General features: G+C 45.1%; 1 protein-coding gene across 1 annotated transcript in view; it reads left to right on the plus strand.

The window, feature by feature from the left end:
- Positions 1 to 21,676, plus strand: part of LRIG1 (leucine rich repeats and immunoglobulin like domains 1) — a 98,102-nt gene that overhangs the window by 17,875 nt on the left and 58,551 nt on the right. Inside the window, exon 2 of the mRNA XM_085300098.1 lies at positions 21,413 to 21,484. Coding sequence (XP_085156224.1) covers positions 21,413 to 21,484 — 72 coding nt within the window. The remainder of the gene's footprint in view (positions 1 to 21,412; positions 21,485 to 21,676) is intronic.

Here is a 21,676-nt window from a genome sequence, read left to right on the forward strand (position 1 = left end):
CGACCTTGTGGTTCATGGGGGGAGAACATGAAGCAATAGTGATAAACAATGATGGAAAAATGTTATTTGGCTGTGTTGCATTTAGTGCAGATAGGGGCCCAAACTCAGATAAAACTTCCTTCAGAGTTCAAGGATTCTTGATTTTGGTTTTCCAGTTGGGCTCATCTGAATCATAAGCAAATCTTGAAAAGCTGGGGCAGAAACTATTAATGTGGCATGAAAGGACCTGAAATGACTAGAGTGCTTTTTTTAATACTCTGTACATGTAAACTCTGTTTGTTTTTGGCATTTGAAGCATGTACTTATTTTTATGTTGAACCAACAACCTATATTTAGTCTTTCAGGGAAGGAAAATAAGATTTAATAATGTATGAAGGGTGGCGTGGGGTAAGTTTACCATGCCTGTTCCAGCTTTGGTTGCTTTGCCCATATGGAAAGTGGGGCAGCAACTGGTCCTGAGCACGCCATATGGGGAGGCACAATCTGGWCTAGAGGCTGAAATAATCCAGGCTTGGAGATGGGCAAGGGGAGGCTGTGAAATACAGGCCATTTAATTGCRGAGTCAGTTAGTGACAGGTGAATGGGCTGTTTTTGTCCAGARAGCAAGGGATGACACAAGCTGAATGTGGCCATGTGTTTCAGACCAGCATTGACACGAAGGACCTAAGGTTTTTCTTGTTGCCCAACCTGTGTTTTCCTTGGAGGCTGTAAGAAGCGTGCTGATTGCCGGGGAGGGTTTCTGCRGCATAGTGGAGCGTCTTCTGCTCAGCAGAATAGCTGGAGCTCAGAAAAGCATAGGAGCATTGGACTGGAAATTGGTGGGACTCATTTCGAGGTACTGAATTTGCCACACCTATGTGGGCTTTGGTTGAAGGACAGAAGGCTTTTTATCCAGTAGCTGGTCTGATGGGCTTAGTGCAACCCCTTGGTTGTGGTTACCTGCCAGGCTGAGGGTGATGRAGAAAAGCTGCTGCTCATTGCTAGCAAAAGCTAAGCAGCCAGAGAGCCCCAGTGAGTCCCAGGTGGTTTGCCCTAAGTATGGGGTTGATTCTGTTTTTCAAACTGTGTCCTCAGAATATCTCAGCTGAAAGGAAATTCTAGTGCTCAAACCATTCGCCTGTTCAGCCAACTCCCTTGGTTCAACTTGCTTGCTTAATGCCTTCAGCTGGTAGGAACAAGGGGTGGTGTGGAGTGGAGCAGTTCACAAAGTGCTCCCAGAAGAGCAGAAATGATTTTGATCCGTGGTGACATGGTTTTCCATGCAACCGCTGTGACAGTAAATGAGGCAGGGCTGTCCTGCTTCCTGCCTGAATCCGGAAGATTAGGGGATAGCTGAAAAAATAGACGAGACTTTTTTGTAAGTGACTGTTTACAGCAACCCCAGCTAGCAGTCATTCAGCTGAAAATGGTAGATGCYTTCTCACCATCAGTTTATTTAGGCAGACTTGGATGACAGATGTGGCTACCTAGTCTGTATTCCGCCCTCCCCCCCCCCAAAAAAAAAAAAGGTAATGTAACTAGTGCATAAAGGATTAAAGTGTTAGGATGGTATTTCCAAGTTTTCTCTGCATGCTATTTGAATAGATTATGATACTCYCTTACTGTGTAAAACCCCATTGGTAGGTGTATTGTATTGTTTTGTTTTAATTTTGTGTACTCCGTAGGAATGCCTAAACCTTTTTTTGCTCTTTCAGAGGTAATTTTGCTGCTTCTCCCCCCACAAGACAGCACTTGCTGGAGAAAGACTGCTGAAACCTAGCTAGAACTGTGGAACAAAGCCTTTAATGTACCGATTGTGTATTAATGAACAGCCAGGCTGGCGAGCCAGTGCCAAAAAGCAGCAAGTGAGAAAGCCAACAATATCAGCACGAACTTTGCACTCTGGAAAGTGTGAAGTGATGTTGGTGAAAGGAGTTTACTGCACAAGTGGAACGCCGCGGTCCTCTTTGATGCCCAAATTTCTGCGCTAGTAAACCAAGGAAGAATAATTGGGCAGTAGAGCTCAGTGCATTCCAGTTAACCCATTGGGAGCTGACTGTGTGTGTTTTTGTGATATGGGTGCTCACTCCCGAGTGTTTGGCCTGCTCTGATCCRTATGTAAAGCTGTACTGTAATACCTTTTAGAGTACATGGAGTTACCTTCCACATCTGGTTTGTATCGCCTTCAGTGGATTTTATTACAGGGCTGTAATGCTCCATCAGGACCCTTCTCGCTTGTGTAGTGCTGTCCAGGAGTATCAGGCAAACTAAACTCCAGCCTAGAAAAATCTACAAAATAGGCTAGTGTATGAATCAATTAATATAATGGCTATTGATAGCAGTATCCCTTTCCTGGTATTTGGCTGAAATTGGATTTCTTGGCTCTTGCGCCTTTGTTAGGCAAACGTTTTAATCCAGAGCTTATTACCAAGTTACGGAGTCGTGACTTCTAAAGGATTCCTGTCTGTCTGGAAGGAGGGAAGGTTGGTTCCCGCTAGCCTCCTGCAGAGGTTTCAGTTCAGAGTCTGCAGTGCTTGGCGGTTATGTAGGCTGCGTTTTGGATGCCCTCCGCCTGAAGTGCGGGCGAGCGCTGGGGCTGAGTGTGCCGGCCACCGCAGTGGCCCCGGCTTTCCGTGGGGCTCTCGGGAATGGGTTTGGGAAGTTGCGTGCGGTGGTTGTCGTTTGGCCTGATTATGTCTTTCTGCTGCAGCCCTCTCCCGGAATGYGCAGTATTTGATGCGGGGGGTTGTATCTGCTCTGTAGCAAAGAATTTTTCATCTGGAATATTTAAACTATTTGAGATGATCTCGTGAAAAAATCTTTTTTAATTGCATCTGGGCCAAGTTTTGCTTGTTTCTGATGTATAGAATGGGCGTGAAAAATGTTCTTTTTCCCTCTCCCCCCCATTTAAACATTTCAGGAATGTCAAGTCTTGTCAGCCTTGGCTTTGCTTGAAAAATCTCTTGAGGAACTTGGATGTTTTTGTGTGATCTGCAAACCCTGAGGGAAGGTGCGGGAGGCAGGGTGAGAGCAGGTAGTTAACAAAAGCTTCCTTTATCCCAAATGCTAACTAGGCAGTGACATTAAATAGCAGCAACCAGGAGAAACTTAAGCAACCTGACTCTGGGTTATCCCTTGGTTAATCTTACGCAACCCCTTCACCAGCTCCCTGCTATAGCCCTTGCAGTGTTTTCCAAGGCAGATGAAACCCAAATTTGTAACATAAACCTGTTTGCAAGTATGAACGGATTATGGAGAAGGCTTTTATTCATCAGCTTTTTCATCTGCAGTTACTCGTAAGAACAAATAATTCTGAGTGGAAAAGAGGAGATGAAGTCTGATTTCCAAAGGGTTTCTGTCTCTGGGGTTGGCTGATTTTTAATTGACTATTGTTAAGTTGACCTGCTATCTCTGTGTCGTGTTTTAAAACCACCCTCCTTTCCCCTGGCTGTCCTTGGTGTATTTTTGGAGGGAGCAGARCTGCCTGTTTACTGCAGAAATCGACCCATGCGATGGTCACGAGCTACGAGGGTGAGTGCAACCTGTTCCACTCCCATCCGTCTTCTCATCCTCGCTCCTGTTTTTACGGATTCACAGGAGCTCGCTTGCCCTTCGGACCTTTCCCTTCTCCCAGTTGGCCAGCAGAGTATTTGGGAGCAGAGGATCTGTCTGCAGCTTTGTCTTTTTTTGGGGAGCCAGCCTGCAGACAAGTTTTTCCCCTAATTCCTTGTTTTTTGCTTTTGCGCGTTCGCGTGCTGCCTGGGCAGTCGATCACACCGCAAGCCCGCAGCTGGCCCGCGGCTGGACTTTGGAACCGAGCCCTGGAAGGAAGGGGGAATGAAAAAAAAAATCAAGAAGAGAAAGGAAGAGATGTTTGTTTAATTCCTTACGTAGAATAAGGTTCAGAGYGAGCAGATTGTGAAATAACACAGAGCAGGGAATTGCTTTGCCCACAGTTTACAGATAACATGTGCAGAACAGGCAACCAGTGTGGGATTTGAGCTGAAGTGGCCGCGGGGGGAGGGAAACAGGGTTTATTTATTTGTGTAGTTTGTTTTTAATTTAAATAACCTTTATAATCTCCCTCCTTCGGAATAGTAAGTGATTCCTTATTTGTAAAGGCGTACCCTTGTTATCTGGCTTGAAACACTGGCTATRCTCAAGCTTTTACAATCGGGATTAATTTTTTTTAATGGCTGCAGGCAGGGGGTGGGTGGCAGGGCTGCCCGGCGGGGAAGCAGACTCTGCAAGCGCTGTTGTAGTTGCTTTTTCTCTGCCGTTGCACCACTTCAACAGCTTTTGCATCTCTCCCGGAGCCCCCGGCCCCAGGGCCGGCCTGCTGCCGCTGTTACGGCTGCGCGGCTATAAATTAGGCAGCAATGTGTTCTCGGGCGAGCTAATGTGCGGCTGGGTAATTGCTCCGGACAGGTTTACAGTGGGGAGGTGTGAAGTGCCCGCTGTCTGTCCGCGCTGCGCAGAGGCGGGAGCGGGGCCAGCGCGGGCCGCGAGAGCCTGCGGAAATGGTGCCGGGAGGTCGCCTGAGCCGATGCGCAGACGGGCTCGGACATCAGGACCGCGTCCGGGGAAAGGGCTCGGGAGCGAAGCGCAGGAGAAGCGTTTCTTCAGAGAGCTGGACTCTGTACAGCAGAGGAGAGGGAACGTGATTAGAGGAGAAAGCGGTGACGTTATCCGTCCCCGAAGGACGGGAGTCGCGAGGTGTYGGGCGCCGGTGCCCTTACTAGCAGGGAGGAGCGCTCGCTCCGCGCTCGAGAAAGCCCTGGTGGCAGGGCTAATGGCGGWGTACCGCGACTGCTGGAGCTGGCTGAGCGTGCCGGAGTCGGCGYGACGTGCTTGATTGAGCAACGCTTAATTGCGCCGAGTGTTTGGCTCAGCCTCGCTCCTCTGTTCCCCATCCCGGGCGGTTGCACCGAAGGCCTCCTCACACCTCCGCGGCCTCCTGCAGATTTCTGCTGGATGGCTGGAAGCACGGCAGCGCGCCTCTAACGCCCAAGCGAAAATTCGGCAGTTGTTCAGGGCATTATAGCCAGGAAGCGGCCAGGCCGCGTCGGGCGCTCCGGGTAAGCGCAGGACCGTGCCTCAGTGCCGGAGGAGCGGGGAGTGGATYCAGCGAGAGCAATACCCTTAACTTTAATTGTTGACAAGGATATTTTGGATATACGATTTCCTAAAACCTTTCGTTAATGTTTCCTGTCAGTCAGCCTCGTTCAGCCGGCTTCTCCGCTCCTGACTCTCCAGGCTTTTGCAGCATTTTCTAGAGGCCTTTTCTCCTCGGGTTTAGAGGTACTCTGTCTCTGCAGGCACGTGCATGCACACRTGTTTCTGTAGCCAAGTCCTTCCCAGCTTGGAATTGCACTGCTCTTGTATTACCTTATGGGCAAGTGTCCAATTCTGAGCAAGGGAAAAATAGAGATTTTGGATTCTTTTTCTCTGTGCTGAATAACAACCTGCTTTTTTCCTAGCAGAGCTATAAGCAGGAAACTTCAAGTATAGGTAGGAGTTTCCAATTAATTTCAGAAAGTCATTAGTAAATACGAATGGGACATTTTTCTTCAGCAGTATTTTAAAAAGTTTGCTTATAAGGAGTTTATTGATCTAGCAAATATATGGATAACGCAAGCCTAGAGGTGTAAGATAGTTAATGTGTAACCATTAAGTAGACTGACTTGGACACTTTTGTGTGTTCACATTGCAATTAAAGCTTGTAAATATGGAGAGTGTTTTTATGTAGTATAAAATGAGAACCTTTATTCCAGAGAAGGTGTTCATGGAAAAGGTATGGTTTGTGTAAGTGTGTTCATGTGACTTGGTGCTGCAGCAAAAAGCCAGCTACAAGTGCTGATTSACGATTGCAATATCACCATGTTTTGGCTTCCCCTTCCGAGAGACAGTTTGGTATATTAAAATTCAGATATTTCACAGTGTCATTCTGCATGGACTACTTTGTTTTGAGCCTCTCGAACCAAGGACTACATTGTTGCTGTAGACAGATTTTTCTTTTTTTTCTTTTTTGTTTTTTTTCCTTTTTTTGGCTCTGGCTCCCTGTGTTTTCTCATTTCAGAGCAACTTTGGTGATTGCATCCAATTTGTTGAAGATTTCATAAATTGCTTTCCTACTGACTAACCTGATCAAGCAGTAAACACTTTCCATAACGCCTGTGAATCTGTCCTAACCAAGTATGTATTTTAGTGTTACAGGGCAACTAAGGACATCAGGATTATAGAAAGGTTTTGGTTTCTGTTCTTCACCTTTTAGACCAGACAGCATGTTTCATAGAAAGTGCGGACTTGATGGTGGAGGCTTAGTGGCCAGAGTACGTACGTTATGCGATAGCTCCTCTTTACCACTAAGAGAAATTCAGCTTGAAAAACAGACGACTGGCACTGAACGCCCTACCGAGCGGATGGACTGGTACTGCCAGTTGGGCAAACTGCGGAGGGGACAGGGCGTGAACGCACGAGCCTTTACTTCCCCATGTCTGCCAATAAATAAATAAATAAACCCCAGCCAGCAACCGCAGAAAGGTAAAACTGTAAAATTCCTGGTTTCCATCAGCTTTGGCTGCCTGGGCTTTGCACTGTGGCGGGGGTGTTTTGCTGAGCGTGTGWGAGATAACCTGCTTTCTCTGCTGCAGTTCTCTTAGTGAATACGCCAGAGGATTGTTAACTTCAGCCAGATACCTCTGTAGTACTGCTTTGTAGCATAGTCTGGACAAAAGGTTAAATCAGGCAGTTGTTTCTGCAGTGTTATTTCCTATACGACACTCTGGAGAAGGTTCAGTATCACTTAGTAGACTTCTGCAAAGCCATTTCCTGCAGATTTTGTATAATCTAGCTTTGCTCTAACATTTCCAGTTGCAAAATACATTAAAACTTATTTTTACACAATTTTAACTGGTTTGCAAAAAGATTTCTAGAGGGGGGAGCCTGTGTGTTTGGAAGATTCTGAAAATTTCTTATTTCATACCTGCTTGCTGTGACAAATTGAGGAAAGTGGGTTGTTTGTTAATGTGGTGTGTTGCTGTAGCACTAAGCCAGGCTTAGAAATTCAGATTATATTTTAGAGTGCAGGAGTCCCGTGGTCGACTGAGTTGGTGGCCCATCTAGCCCAGGATCTGGATCCTGTTTCTACCAATACCTGTTTTTATTAAAGTGTAGTAAAAATACATAGTAAACAACCAGTTTGTAGTGTGCCCCGAGGAGAAGCATCTCCTGTGATCAGACACTGTTGGCTGCTTGAGTGGGAAGGTTTGTTGCCCTTCTCCTTTAGGAATCCAATGTTGCACTACACAAAACCTGCTTTTTTTTGTTGTCTTTTTAAATGCTATTAAGTGTGTGGCTTCACAAATGTAGTAACAGTTTGCACAGGTGTGTTCTACCTGTGTGGCTTTTTCAGCCTTGTGATATGCTCTTACTTTCATTTCCTTGGACTTGGCCTCTTGTGTCGTATCTCCTGCCGCCCCGCTAGTGGGCTGCTGCGGGATCCCCACTGTGGTTCCTTTCCGGATTCCTTCATCTCTTTGCACTTGAAACGCTGCATTTCTTTTCCACCCCTTTCTGTAATTAGAACAGTGTGTTTTCCATGAGCCCTAAAAAYTTTCTTTTTCAGATCCCTGTCACATGTTGAAGTTTCTTCTCCTTGTTTTCTCCAGAGATTAATGTGTCTCCTCTCCAAAGGATACGGTTTTATTTCCCTGCAAGCAGTGGGTGCACCTGTGGCCCTCCCCATGCAAYAGCAAACCTTGGGAGCGCCTTCTGCACTCATGTTCTTTAAATGATTGCTTTTTGGATTGAGAGGTGTTGGTGCAAGGCCAGAGCGTGTTTTGCCCCACGAGATGTGTAGTGCGAGTAGTGAATGGCAGGTTCCTTGGCATGGGGCCCAGGCTTGCAAGGACCACTCGGAAGAGCGAAAGGGCGTTTCTGCACTTTGCCTAATTGTAGTGTTAGCTTTTCAGTTTTCAAYGTCAGTCAGGTTGCCACCCACGTGGAGGTTCTTGCTTACTAGATGCCTTTTATTTTCAGAGGCCACCAAGCAGATGGCATTACTTTGGATTTTTCTGGAGTGGGATGGGCTCAAAACAGGAGGGATGGATTTGGCCATCTCTTACCATGTTCCTGCAGAATTTGCTGTCAGGTGAGCTCTTCRTTTGGATGAAATTATTCCCTGTGTTTAGAGCTGTGACTGGAGCCTCTGCTGGTATATAAACACCTTCTGGTGGGYAGTTACTAAAATAGACTTATAGCAAGAAATCTGTTCTGAAACGCCAAGTGCAGCAACATGACTCTAGCWATAATAGTTGAAATAAGGCAGAATGAGCTTATCAAGATACCTTTTGAATCCAGCAGTTTTGCAAGAGATTGGGTCTTGCTTTCCATAGCCAAAGAAAACGGAAATGTTCCCCTTCCCATCCCACTAGTAACCTAATGGGGGAAGGATAAAAATCGATAGAAGAGAATTTGTTCCTTGATTTGACTTTAATAATGACTACCCTTGCTTTGAATTAGCTGCAATGCTTTTAGCTGAGGAATTGCACAAATCCAAGGCAGTTCATTGAATAATAAATCAAGGCATCAGTCCAGCAAAGTACATTGTAGGCCTTTGAAGTTGAAAAAATTACCTAGGGTCTGAAGGCAAAATCTATGCTCAGCTTTGGTGTCTGGCTGATGCTAATGTGGGATTTGCTTCACCTGTTCTGCCCCCGCATCCACTTGCCTGGTACTCTTGAGGGGTTAAAAGTGACTTGAACAGCAAAAAAGCTGCAGCTTTGACCATTGGAAATAGGGGCCTGCKGCACTGTCTCCTGATCCCAGGAAGTCCTTAGATATCGGTTCCTTCAGTGGGAACAGCAAGCTCATTCTAACAACTTCCTAAAGCTTTATTGGCTATAATTTTTCCTCTTTCTCTGAGTATTTCTACAGTTTGCACTAATAAAGAAGTCTGGCTTTATAAATGGAAGGAGTTGAAAAATAGCACCAATAAAAACTGTAAAACTCTCAAACATTTTTCAAATAGTGCTTCTGTAAAAGATGAAGCATTATATGCTGAGGCAGAGAGTGTAATAAAGATTTTTACTGGCACTCTTCACAGCTCAGTCATAAGCCATACAGCTGTCCTGAACTCCACTGATGGTCTTTTTGTCTATGTACAGCTATAGCTGTACTGTGATCTACACTCACACGTGCGTAGACCTGTACAGGTGCATGTGTGCGTTTGGCCGTATGCATGTCGATAAATTTATACACGTAGTGAAGCACATAGCCACGTAAATACCCAAGTTACTTGAGACAGGAAGAATATATTCTTACTTGTGCTGCTCTGCTGCATTAAATGAGGAATGTGATGGCTGATATGTAATGACTGGAAAGCAGCGATAGATTTAAACCCGTGTGGCTTCCTKAAGGCATTCTTTGGGCAGAGGCTTGGGTACCAACTTCGTCTGCTTTGAAATTGTTGCAGATACCCGCTGCTGTCTAAGCAGTAAACACTGATACAGGAATTGCAGCAAAAAGCATCCAGAATGCTTGTTCTGATAGACAGCCTTGCTCATGCAGCACATGCATCAAGATAGGAGTAATGTTGTGAAATAGTACAGTTAAAATATTCCCATGTCAGTGTGGCTTTATAGAAAATTCCCTTTCAGATATTCAGCATATTCCAGTTTTCTGTAGTGCTGGTCACATTTTTAAAATAAAGAGCCTCTTCTAGAGGAGTGCCATTTTCTGTGTCGTACTTCTGGTAACCACAGGCATGGACATCCGTTAGACTTTTTCCTTACATTGATTTTGCATGTAAGCAAACAGTACGTGACCTGCTGGCTTTTGTCTAGTGACAGGAGTCTGTGAAGCACCTTTTGGAAATTTCTACCTCATGCTGTTACGTTGGTGATGTGCTTCAGCCTTTTGCTGTCTTTGCCAAAGATGGTAATACAGCTGTTTGCCATCTGGTGCTCCAGTTTGTGATGTAGGGAGGAAGCTGCATCTGCTGTTTTCAGGCCATGTGCAGAGAAAGCAGGTTTATCTAGAAAGCAGTTCTGCTTAGGACCTAAAATATGGAGTAGATTAACTTGGGAGTTTCTTCTGGCTTTTCATTGTCAAGTGAAAGGTAGTTTCATGGTAGATTTATTTGCCTTGTTTTGCAGCAAATGTTTATATAGCTTAGCCTTTATTTCTCTTGAACTAGGTGGAAATGGTTTCTTATAAATGCAACCTTTCCATCTTGAAGGTCAATTAAAACAGGTTRGAGGTCAGATAAAATAAAGGGACAGAACATTTGCTTCTTGCTGTATCTATTTCTGTAATGTTATCAATGCATGTGGTTTTATTTCTAGCATTTTGTTCCAGGGCTTCCTCTAAAACTGAACAAATTGAGTCACTTGGATGCAGTACAGCTTCCAATTTGGGGTTAGAAATSCATTAAATTGCTTGGTGCTTTATTGGCAATATAAAACTGCCTGGAATGGAAGTGCATTATGATTGGACATTGATTACTCGAAAGGAGAGAGGATTGATGCCTGTGTAAACCACCCACCTCCAGCCATGATGGCCAACTTGTAGGATTTTTTTTTAGCTTAAAATGTGCATGTTTTGCCCTTAAAGCACTGTTCATTATTACAAAAAAAGAACTATTTTTAAACTGAAAATGGAGAGCTGTCCACCATATGTTTTTTCACACCTCGAGGGTGTTAGAGCTGGCCAGACAGCGTACGGTGCTGCCAGCCTTTGACTGCTAGTCCTTTACCTGGTGCTTTRAGAGCACATGTGTAATTCTTTTTCATGTGCAAGCCAGCCTGTGAGATCYTTGGAGTTTGTCAGTCCCTGGTACTGAAAATTGCAAGAAATACTCTTGTCTAGTTGGATTTTAATCTGTGTAGTGGGCATAGCAGTGCAAGAAGTCCCCCATTGTAATTCCACTTGCAGCTGGATTGCGGCTAGGATCAGAGCACAATTTATTTTTCATGCATTTTGCTACAAAACTGTCCAAGTGTTTTGAGACCTGTGTTACTGCCGTTRAGTGGGAAGATGAGAAAAAGGGTGTCCTGTCCCTCCCCCCAAACCTGGAATGGACTGCGCTGAAAGATGTTTTGCAGAGTTGGCTACTTTGGCTTTTGTCAGTTAATTTGTTGAATTTTGCAGCTGATCGGATGAGACAGAAGTGTTAATCAAAGTGCGTTTCTCCGATGAGTACAGGGCAGGTTCACCGTTCACACCTGGTGAGTGTGTGCAGGCGTGTGAGCGAGAGTCACTGGTGAACCAGAGCAACCGGAGCAAATTTTTTCCCTCCTCTYTGCCTGACTAGTTTTAACCAGCTCACAAATATTCCTTTGTGCTGCTTCCAAGCCAATGTGTTTCTTTTTTTTCTTTTTCTTTTTTTTTGGGGGGGGGGGATTGGTCCTCCCTGATTAACTATTAATGAGGAGAACAGAGAGAGAACGAAAAGATGAGTAAACACTCGCGCGGGTCCCTGCCCTCGCCGCGGCATTAATGATTGACCGGGCTCCGCTCTGGCGGTGGCAAGGGGCGGCGGAGCGGTGCCCCGCGCCGGGGCCGGGCCTCGGCCGGGCTGTGCCGCGCGGGCCCGCCGGCCTGAGCAGGCTCGGCGGGGGAACGGGCTCTGCAGGGTGGTCTCGTGGCGCAGAAGTTCAGGAGCGGGTTTGGTGCTCCCGCRTTGCTGCCCTCCTCCCGGCCCCGGTGTAACGGGGGAGTAAGCTCGTTTAGCCCGTGCCGAGCCGTGGGGCAGGGAGCACCTTCTGCCATCCCTGCAGAAGGGCCCAGTCCAGACACAGCACTTCCTACGCTGCTCCCCTGCTCGTGCAAAGCTGCGTGCTCACGCGGTGCCGCTTGCTAAGGGCGCGCTGCGAGAGCTAGGTCCCGTGACGTTCACCAAGTGAAAGTATCTGACAAATAAACCGTGGTGCTGGAACGCCGCGAAAACTTCTTCTCTGTTAGTTAAACACTGACCTTACCAGAAATGCTTGTGGACATGATTGAAACCACTTGAATGCCTGAAGAGAGCAGAGCACGTTACAGTTCTGTGTTTTAGTAGAAAACATATCTTAAAATATGGGTTATTAGATATTATTGAATGATTGTTGACCTCGGATGTTTTCTTAAACCGTGCAAACTTCTGAACAGTGCACAGGGAGTTTGAGTTATCTCTTTTTCATCTGAACTTGACCTGTAACCCGCAGCTGGATTTTGTGCAGTCACGTGATGGGGCTTTTAGGTTGCCAGCAGTSGAATGTATTGCTGTGGATCTCCAAGCCTTTCTGCGTCTGAAACAGCCAGAGGTTTAACGTGGTTTATCTGCTGTGAGTACTTGTGAAAACTACACAACTTTCAGATGAAAATATTTGCTTCTTCAGAGATAGCAGTGWTTTTCTGAACCGTAACTTGTAGTTAAAGCTGGTTTATCGATGTAACTCTTGTGTATTACGGATCAGTTAATGGAGGCTTAGCAGTTGTTCTAAGGGACGCATGTATAGTAAATTATATAGTTGTTAATCCTCAATAAATTGGTTTAGTGTGTTGAATACACAGTGGGGAACCTTAATTGAAAATGTTAGTAAAGAAGTCATGGCCTTTATTGATTTACCTAAGAAACACAGTGGTAATGGAAGCAGAACCAATTTGTTTCGTGTGTATTTTGTTTATGAGCAAGACTCCTAGCCATTGCTTTAGCATTTTAATACCCAATGTATTTTGCCATGTGGCGGCAAAATCTCTGAGAAATTGGGAAAGATACTTGCCATAAATTTAAAAAAAAAAAAAAAAAAAAAAAGAAAGAAAAAAGAAAAAAAGAGAAGTTACTGTTACAGACTGGAGCAAGAAACTTCCTTTCTAGTTTTGGTTTTAGGATATGTCTTTCTCATGACATTAAGTAGCACTTTAATTAAACAAAACAATAAACTGAGAACAAACCCTATGGGCATCTGAGCAGATTAAAGGTGGAGTTTATTTGTGGATTAAAAAAACTTCCATGTTCTGATTTTCCTTTCCAATTTCTTACCTGTCACAGGTGGCAAACCAGGATTGTTTTATGTTAAATTAAATAAACTTGTTTTTATTTGGATGTCCCTGCCCACTTTRTTTTTTGCTTTGAGGCAATTCTCGCAGCTGACGGCTGCGTGTGTTTCAGAGGAGAGAATCCATTTCCTTCAGGCAGTGCAGCTTAATAGAAGCAGCAAATAAAGTGAAAAATTGCTGCAATTAAATATCGTCTGCTCTAATCCTTGCAGCATCCCCTGTTCCCCGGTGCACAATGCCGCCTTTGACTGTGCTGTCRTACTTGGAGCAGAGGAACATGCAATCATAATAGGAGGTTTTGTAGCTGTAGTAACTGCAGGCCGTGTGGCTGCTCCTTTTATTTTTTCAGAAGCAGAGAAAACTTTGCTGAATACACTGTCACACCTCCTTCGTGCTTGCTTAATCTTGCCTGTGCTTGCGTTAATCTGAATCCCTACTGGCTGCCGTAAAGGAGAGGGCTGTAGGGGACTCCGGGAGCAAACGCCCTGGGGTCCTTTCGGGGCGCCCTGCGGAGACACAGCCTCACAGTCCTCCCTCTACCGTTGATGCCATTGGATGGCTTTCRGGTTACTTCACTTTCTGCAGTCTCCTTTTACTTTTTTTGGAGCGCGGTGCTGTTGAAATAATGACAGAACTTTCACTGAATGGACCACAGGATCAGGCCTTGGAGAAATGAGTACGTTCACTTTACTCTTGAAGCTGCTGAGGCATAGCAAGAGGTGTGTAAACACTTGAGATGCCCAAGTGCTTTGCACATGTATTGCAATGTACTTGTATATGCGTATTAGTACATGGAAAGAAAAAAATAGCCTCARATTGATCTCTTTCTCTGAAATAATAAAAGATCTTCAAATCCTGGGGTATTTCAAAGATACGATTTTTCCAACAAAACCCCTAAACTGGAGAGGATTCCATTTTTGTTTATCTAAGCTTATTAAAATAGAAGGAAAGAAGATCCTAGGTTTTGTCCAGATGCATTTGTATAAACCTAACAGGGCCTAAAATAACCTGACTCTGCCATTTTTAAAGATGCAAACACTTAAGAGCCCCTTGCCTTAGGAGATTTAGAAACCCCAGCTGCAATTCAGTATTACTCAACGCTTTTGTCAAGGAATTTGCTGTCCTTGGGAAACTGTTGCGAGCGAACTCTCCTGGGCTGTCTGGGAGAGCTGGGATACCGATAATATCGTATTCTTTACGTTTTCAGCCTGCCTCGAGCGTTATGCAGGCCCACCAGTCTGCTCTGGTGGTTGCTTACCCGGTTTGTGTGCAGAAATGTCTTTGCTTGCCAGATGTGTGGTCTCCGGGTTCTTGTGAGCCRAAGCAGTCGAGATTGCAAAGTGGTGGAGCAGAAAGTCAGGCCAAAGCTCAAAATGTGCCTCCAAAAGTTGGTCACATATGAGAAGACAGTTCCCTAATTCCTTGAACCATATCGACCGCGTGCTGTATTAAATTGTAGTCCTGTACAATGGATCACAATGRTGTGGTTTTAATTAGTGTTATTTGCATTAATGACTGTGTGCATCTGCTGGAATCAGCATGGTATTGATTCTTTGGTAATCATGCTGCAAGAATTTCCTTTAGACAGTATTGTTAGTCATGACTGAGAGTGATTCACGGTGCAGTTTGCTTGGTGTCTGGATGACCTCTCAAAGTTTGTCTTCACTGTCAAATTAGCTCATGTTATGGCTTGAGGATTGCCCTTAAGTTGACTCCCTTCTGCACATAAAGCCCCTTATATGAGCATGCTATTAACCCAAGCTAATATGATGCTGCTGCTGTTAATTTGAGCTAGTATGAGTAAAGCTTGAGTGAGCACAATAGGTTAGCCGATAACAGGACCTTTCTGTAATGGGGTGCAGTTTCACCCACGCAAGTGCTACTTGTCCTCCCATGTCTTTCARCATCTCTTTCTTCTCTGCAAAGGAGCTTGCTGCTTACTTGCAGCAATGAGCAGAGACAYTCACCTGCTGATGCCCTGTGTTTTGGTGCTCTTACCTCTGTTCAAGAGGCGCTGTTGCTGAATCTTGGTGCAGGAAGCTTCTCTGCACCAGCAATGTCCCTTGTCTTGCGCACTGGGACAGACAGAGCTCGCTAGAATATGCTGCACAAGAAATTGCCAGGGCTTAGCTGACTGCAGTTGTGGGCTCCCCAGAAAGCTGAGCATCGCGCAGACTGCATGGCCTGTTTCACCACCGCTCGGTGGTGTGGGAGCTTGCATCTGAGGCTGGCTGAGCTGCAAGACCTAGAGAGTGCAGATTCCTGAGGTGAAGCCTTTGTGAAAGAATCTCTGTCTTTCCTCACCTTGGGCCTGTTAAGCTAAGCTAGAGGGCAGTGGGATAGAGGTGGGGGTGGTGAGCAAGCCTTGGGGTATAAGAATCTGTGGTTCTGTATCAGTTTAGTAGTCATGCGAAGGAAATGCGGGAATGACTGGTGGGTTGGAGGAGCATTTCACCATGTCAGGCTTCAGCTTCTGGCAGCGTCAGCCATTTCAAAGGARTCTGCAAGAGGTGATTTAGGACTAGCATATCTAGTGTGTAAAAGCTCATTCTAACTGTAATCGACATCAATGGCTTATGCAACTCCATGCAGTGGCCGTTGGTTTTAGGGGAGGCCTGAGGAACTGTTGTTTAGGGGAAGATGCTGCCATGCAATGCAGTTGTCAGTAGCTGGGGCTAGCTGCAGTAGCTGTTTGGCTGCTGTGTCTTGTGTCGAGATTTGGGATTTGTCTTGTACACAAGGGGGGAAAGTAAGTTCTAAAGCTGCTTCTTTCTGTCCCCAGTGTCAGTGTAGCTCTTTGATTACATTGTGCTTCAGGCTTCTTGTGGGAGACTTGATGAGCTATAATACGCTTGGTTTTGACTGTTAGGAAGGTGCTGAGTTAAACCTTGCATGTCACTGCTTGTGAGGACTCCGCTGCTTTTTTGGAAGCTCAAAAAACTTGTTTAAAGGGGATAAATGCAAATCTGCTTTCTTCTGTACACAGCTGTATGCTTTTAGCATGGGCAATGTGTTCCTTCTCTTGTTTCTCTGACTCCCATGGCCAAGCTAATTCAGCTGCRTTGCTTTTCATACCCAGTCAAGTGTGTATGGGCCTCCATTCCAGTGCTGTAAAGCCAGCTGCAACCATGTGGGAAGAGGCTGGTGCCTATTGAGCGAGCTGTGGCCTAGGCAGCTATCTTTCGACAGATTAGCCAGAGGAATTTCTATCGCGGGATGCGATTGTTCTGGGCCCTGGGCTCCCTTTTGTGCTCGGGCAATGAAAAGTTGTGTTATGACAATAGTTGACAAAGTGTTTAATGAAAGCTGGAGTTGGCAGTGGCAGAGCTTCGAGCCATCCTCCTTTTCTCCTCTGCCTGTCATCAAAAGGTGCAGAAACGCTTTTGACATAATCTTCCCCACTGACAGATAAATGGTTTTGACATAAGGGTCGGAAACCTTCACCTCACCGAACAGAATTCAACTGTCATCATGGTGAACAGAGACCAGCAGCAACGTATCTATTTATTCTTTTGTCTGACAAGTCAGCCGTGCACCTCTCTTTTGAAAAGAGGGGTGGCTTTACTCCACGCTCGCTGAGTTTCCAAAGCATAGCCAGCGTTTCTGCGCTAACCCGTGGTCTGCTCCGCGCCTTCCCCAAGGAGGGTGGATTGGCGTCTTGGGGTTCAAGGAGGTACCGATTCCTCCGCACTGGCRCACACGACTCTGAGCGACACCGTTATTACTGCCAGGAGATGGTTTAAAGGAGGGTTATGTGCCTGATGATTTAACAAGGCCTTCCTGTGCYTCTTCGCAATGCTCGGTGATCCACAGAGCCGTTTTTACGATGCTAGGTAAAGGCAAACACTGCTTTCTTATTCAGAGACAAGTATGGATAAATAGACAGAACACAGCCCTTCCCATATTGATTTAACACCCTCTTAGTTCCTGATCATGGACATCTTACTGAAAGGAGGAGGAAAAACCCTGTGTCRCTGGATTAGCCAGCACAAGGAAGAGATGAAGGACGTGTAATAGCTAAATAAAGTGCAGAGTGCTTCTCATGCCATTAAGTCAAAATACTTTTATGTTTTTTTTAAAAAAAAAGAAAAAAGAAAAATTGTCCACACATCCAGCAGGCAGGATGCTGGGCAGAGTGCCATCTGCTTGGATATTCCCACACTTGGGCACAGCTAACCCAATATGCAGATATGGGTRCCAGAGAAGTGCACTAGCTGCCCAATGAAGACACGTTCTCTGTGTCATGCGGCAGGCATACAGCGCTGTAGACGCTGCTTTATAAATTTGAGCTGCTTTAGGGGAGTGCCGACGGGGAAGGGGTGAGGTTTTGTTTTGGGGAGCTCTTTTTCTGGAAAGAAGATGTTTCAAAACACTGATGGCAAAAGTGTATGTTCAAYGTGAGAGGTTCCAGCATTGCACAGCAGAGGCAGTGCATCAAACCAAGGGTTCCTCAAGGAGCGACAGCTTTTGCACTCTCCTGGGTCCCGCTGTCGCAGAGCGGAAACAGGACCGTTTCCAGTGCCGTGACAGCCGTTCCCTTACGCTTGCTGCGTTCTTGGGCTGTTTGACCAGAGAGGCTGAGAGCTGCTGGGGTCGCAGCAGCCTTTGCTGCGCGGTGCCCTGCGTTTGGAGCCCGTGYGTTGTGTTGGGGGAGCGCCACATGCATGCCTGACCTCGAGTTTTGAGTTTCCTTCGTTATTTGCATTACTGGAGCCCAACCAAGATCAAGGCCTCATTTCACCAGCGTTGGGCGAACCGAGACAATGCGAACCTCAATTTTATTTACAGTCTAAATAGACAAGATGGACAAAGGGTGGCTGTGGAAACAAAAGCTCTGGAGAGGTGATGTGACATGACCCGGTCACGCAGCAGGAGATTAAGAGAGCCAGGAATAGAACGGAGGTTTCCTGACTCCTGGTCCCACTGATCTATCTATTGGAGCACACTAAGTCCTTTTACCATTCGCGTGCTTTGGCTGGCATGCCAAATACTGTCTAATGAGGGGGATCTGAGTTCTGGGAAGTGGATCCTGTGATTGCTGAAGCTTCAGRCTAGAAATTCCTGGGCATTTTAACATAAGTTAAAATATAGCTGGCCTCAGGGAAATTGAATAGAACTGTTTATTTTGGTGTATCTATTTATTCTCAAGTCTTCTATTTATTTTGCACCAAACCCTGTATTTTAAGTTTACATTTCCCCACTGATTTTTGGAGGAACACAGTATTGTCTATGTAGTAAAGATAACTGGAATCTGGAGYAGGCAGCTTGAGGAGGGTTGAAGGCTTTGGCATACAGGAAGTGGGACTTGCATCCTTCAGAGCTGCTGTTTCAGGCTGCTGGAAGGGTCAGTAGATGTTTTGCAAAGCTCTGCTTGTTTTTTTGCTCAATGCCTTTTGTAGCTACAAAAAAAAAAAAGGACCCCAAATTCAGCTCTGAGTAGATGTTTCTGCAGCAAGCTTTGGAAGTTACTTGTCTGTGATTGTAGGAGGCAGAACACAGCTATGCCATCTGAACAGCTGGCTCGCGCAGTGACTTTGGTGCTCAGAATTCTCAAATGGCAACAGCAGTAATCAGAAGSTTGCTGTGGAAGTTACTAATCCGCAGTCGTGAAATCCTCGGAGACCTTTGATTTTTTTTTTTTTTCACTTTTCAGCTTCTGAAGTTCACATCGACATGGTTCGATGTTTGAGCAGCGGGTAAGCCTGGGATCTGTTCTCTTCACCAGGTGGGCAGGGATCAGTTTGGTGCCTGTGATTCTCAATGCTTGGTTCGTACCACGGGCCGTTAGCCTATGTTACTTTAAGCGCGTAGCCTACATTAGTTTAAGAAGCACAAAGATACTGCCACAGCAGAAGACACAGAGATGTATTAAGACAGATGGATTCGTGCTCAGTTATCACAGTGCCAACACTGTGGTTGTATTTCCCCTTTGCAGTTTGTCACTAGCATTTGTCCCTGCTTTTTTTTTTGTGTTGTGTTGAGCTTGTAGGATATTACCTGTTGCATGTTCCCTTTTTTTTTTTTTTTTTTTTTTTTTTTTTTTTTTTTTTTTTTTTTTTTTTTTTTTTTTTTTTTTTTTTTTTTTTTTTTTTTCTTTGGTCAGGGACAAGCTCCAACCTGATTTTACTGTTAAAAAAAAAAAAAAGAAAAAACTAGTAATGTAATATGTGGGCAAATTGCACTTTAATTCGTAATTGTGCTATGAATATGGACTTGGCTTTCAAATGCACTCAGTTTAAACTGCAGTTTGACTTTTATTTAGATAAATGCCTTTGAGTTCATAGTGAAATGGATACCTGCTGTAAGCTGGTATTGATTTAAAGGTCTCTTGAGTGTTTTAAAAGACAGTAGGGGCTTACAGGGCAGCGTATTTTAAAACTGGATGCTTGGTTAGGTCTTACACTCCTATGCAGCCCTTAACAGAATCTAGACCTGAAGCCACCCTGTGCTTTGGATTTGCAGTGCCTTCCTGCACAGCAGGTGTTTGCAGGAAACTGAGTATTTCATGCAAGATGCAAGGAGCCTTTCTCAGCCGGCTCCTTGGGAAGTCATGGGGAAAAGTGTGTGTGAAAAATGCTATTGAGCGGTGCCAGTGTGCAGCGACACTGTGAGAACTTCCCATCAGTGCGTCCTAGGAGGACGGAGGATCAATAACTGCTGCTCAGCTCGAAAGAGGAGTTTATCGCTTCCTGCTAACGCTGCGGAGTTGGCCAGGTTTTTAGTCTTTCAGGTCTTGTTGATATTTGCAAGCATTGCCATGGGCCTAAATATCTCTGTGTTACCCCAAAGTGCTGCAGTGGGTTAGCAGGAGCAATTCAGACAGGAGGTTTCTGTACGTTCTTCTCGGAGCTGTCCCTTTGGTCTGTAAGCTCCTGGGCCATGGAGTGCAGACAGGAGTTCGGTAGGTGCCTCTGTGACTTAGGCCTTGTTTACTGGTTCGGGCTCCAGACCCGCTTTGGGTCTGCGGGYGCAGCTTCCAAACAAAGCAGATTCCCAAACCAGGGAAGATTGGCCCCTTTTCCCGTCAGACTGGCTCCCTGGTTTGAATAGGCAGCTGAATATTTGAGGGCTTATCTAAAATCAGGCAGTGAATCTTTTAGGTCGTGTTCGGAGGTGCAGTAAGAGGGTGTAACCTCCCTGTAGAGGAGAAAGAGTTGAATTTTCCGCAGGGTGATATCCTAGAGCAGGGCGTGGAGCAGGGTAAAATTAAGTAGGTCCCCCGCACAATTTTTTACAACTCCTTGTGGTTGCTTTCTTGATACCGCCCCGTCAGTTTGCCTCCTCTCCCTTTTGATTGCACRCTCTTAGTAACATGCGTGTGCATCGTGTTAATTAGGCCGTTTAATTTCTGTGTCCTTAATCACTTGGTCTTAATTGATCTGCGCTCTCCCTGTAAGCCCGTTGCTGCGGGTTCGAGCTGTCCTGTGTCGGTGTGCTGATGGGAAGGTTTTACTGCTGCTGAGCGCGYGATGGCCCAGCAGAGCATGGCAGCGGTGTCGCCCTGGTTTTCAGAATCGGTGTTTTACATGTCCTTTCTCACCCCTGTGCCATTTTTTTGWCTGTTTGCTGTCCCCAGCAATAGCTGCAGTGTGTTCTTTCCAGAGGCACGTTAAACAGTTGCAATGGCTGTATTTCAAACAGGGATGTCCTGCAAGCCAGATTTTTTTCAGATAGTAGATCACAGTTTATTTGCCATCCTGTGCCTCTGTGAAGTGCTGTAATACAATCTAGACTTTGACTGGCAGGTAGTTGGAAAACACTGGTTGGGGTTGCTGTGGAGCAAAACATTTACTATTGCATGAGGTTACAATACAATAACAGCAGGCAGAAAGCTGTAATTGCTGATCTTAAAGAAGGAGAGAACAATTTAGTGATATATTGATGTTATAATCTTGTTAGCAAACACAGGAAATGCAGGCAAAATACACGTATATAGGCATGTACAATTACTATGTATGTAATGCATAGTGGCATATAAAAAATCCTCTCTGTGTGTACRGATATAAAAGAAAATTAGCAGCAGGTTTGATTGCTTCAGTTCAGACTTTAATTTGTCAGGAAATACCTTATTCATCTGTGATTAGTTACRTGGTTATGAATAAGCAATAGAAGATTATAAATGTTAAATATTAAGTTGTGTAATATTAAGACAAATTAACTGTACGTCCTAAAGAGGAAAATGCTTAGGGAGAGATTGCAATCAAATGGTAGCTAAATAAAAGTGACTGTCCGGTTTATTCAGCAGAAAAGTGCTACTCAAACCCTGTTTCTTAAAGGTTCTTTTAAAACAACAGGTCATCTCCCAGTGCAAACTAGAATAATTAAGATGACTGGGTTTTGCTGAGCACAGTATAACTGGACTATGCTGATCTACTGTTTTTTATTTTAACAGAAACTTGAGCTACAACAAGTTGACGGAGATTGATCCTTCTGCCTTTGCAGGGCTATCGAACCTACGGGAAGTGTAAGTATTCTTTGCAAGGTTTTAATTATATTTTCTTAGGGCAACTTATTGAACAGAAGGAAATTGTATATAGTTTCCCAAGACTGTACCTTCCCTTAGCTAACTTGAATCAGCAGATCTGACTTAGTGGGGGTGTTTTTTCACCAGTGCTGCTCTTYTTAACCAATCAATTAGCAGAACACAACATCCTAA

Source organism: Rhea americana, unplaced genomic scaffold (genome assembly GCF_003343005.1).
Source record: "Rhea americana isolate MKP2758 unplaced genomic scaffold, rheAme1 scaffold_16, whole genome shotgun sequence".
Classification (NCBI taxonomy): domain Eukaryota; kingdom Metazoa; phylum Chordata; class Aves; order Rheiformes; family Rheidae; genus Rhea; species Rhea americana.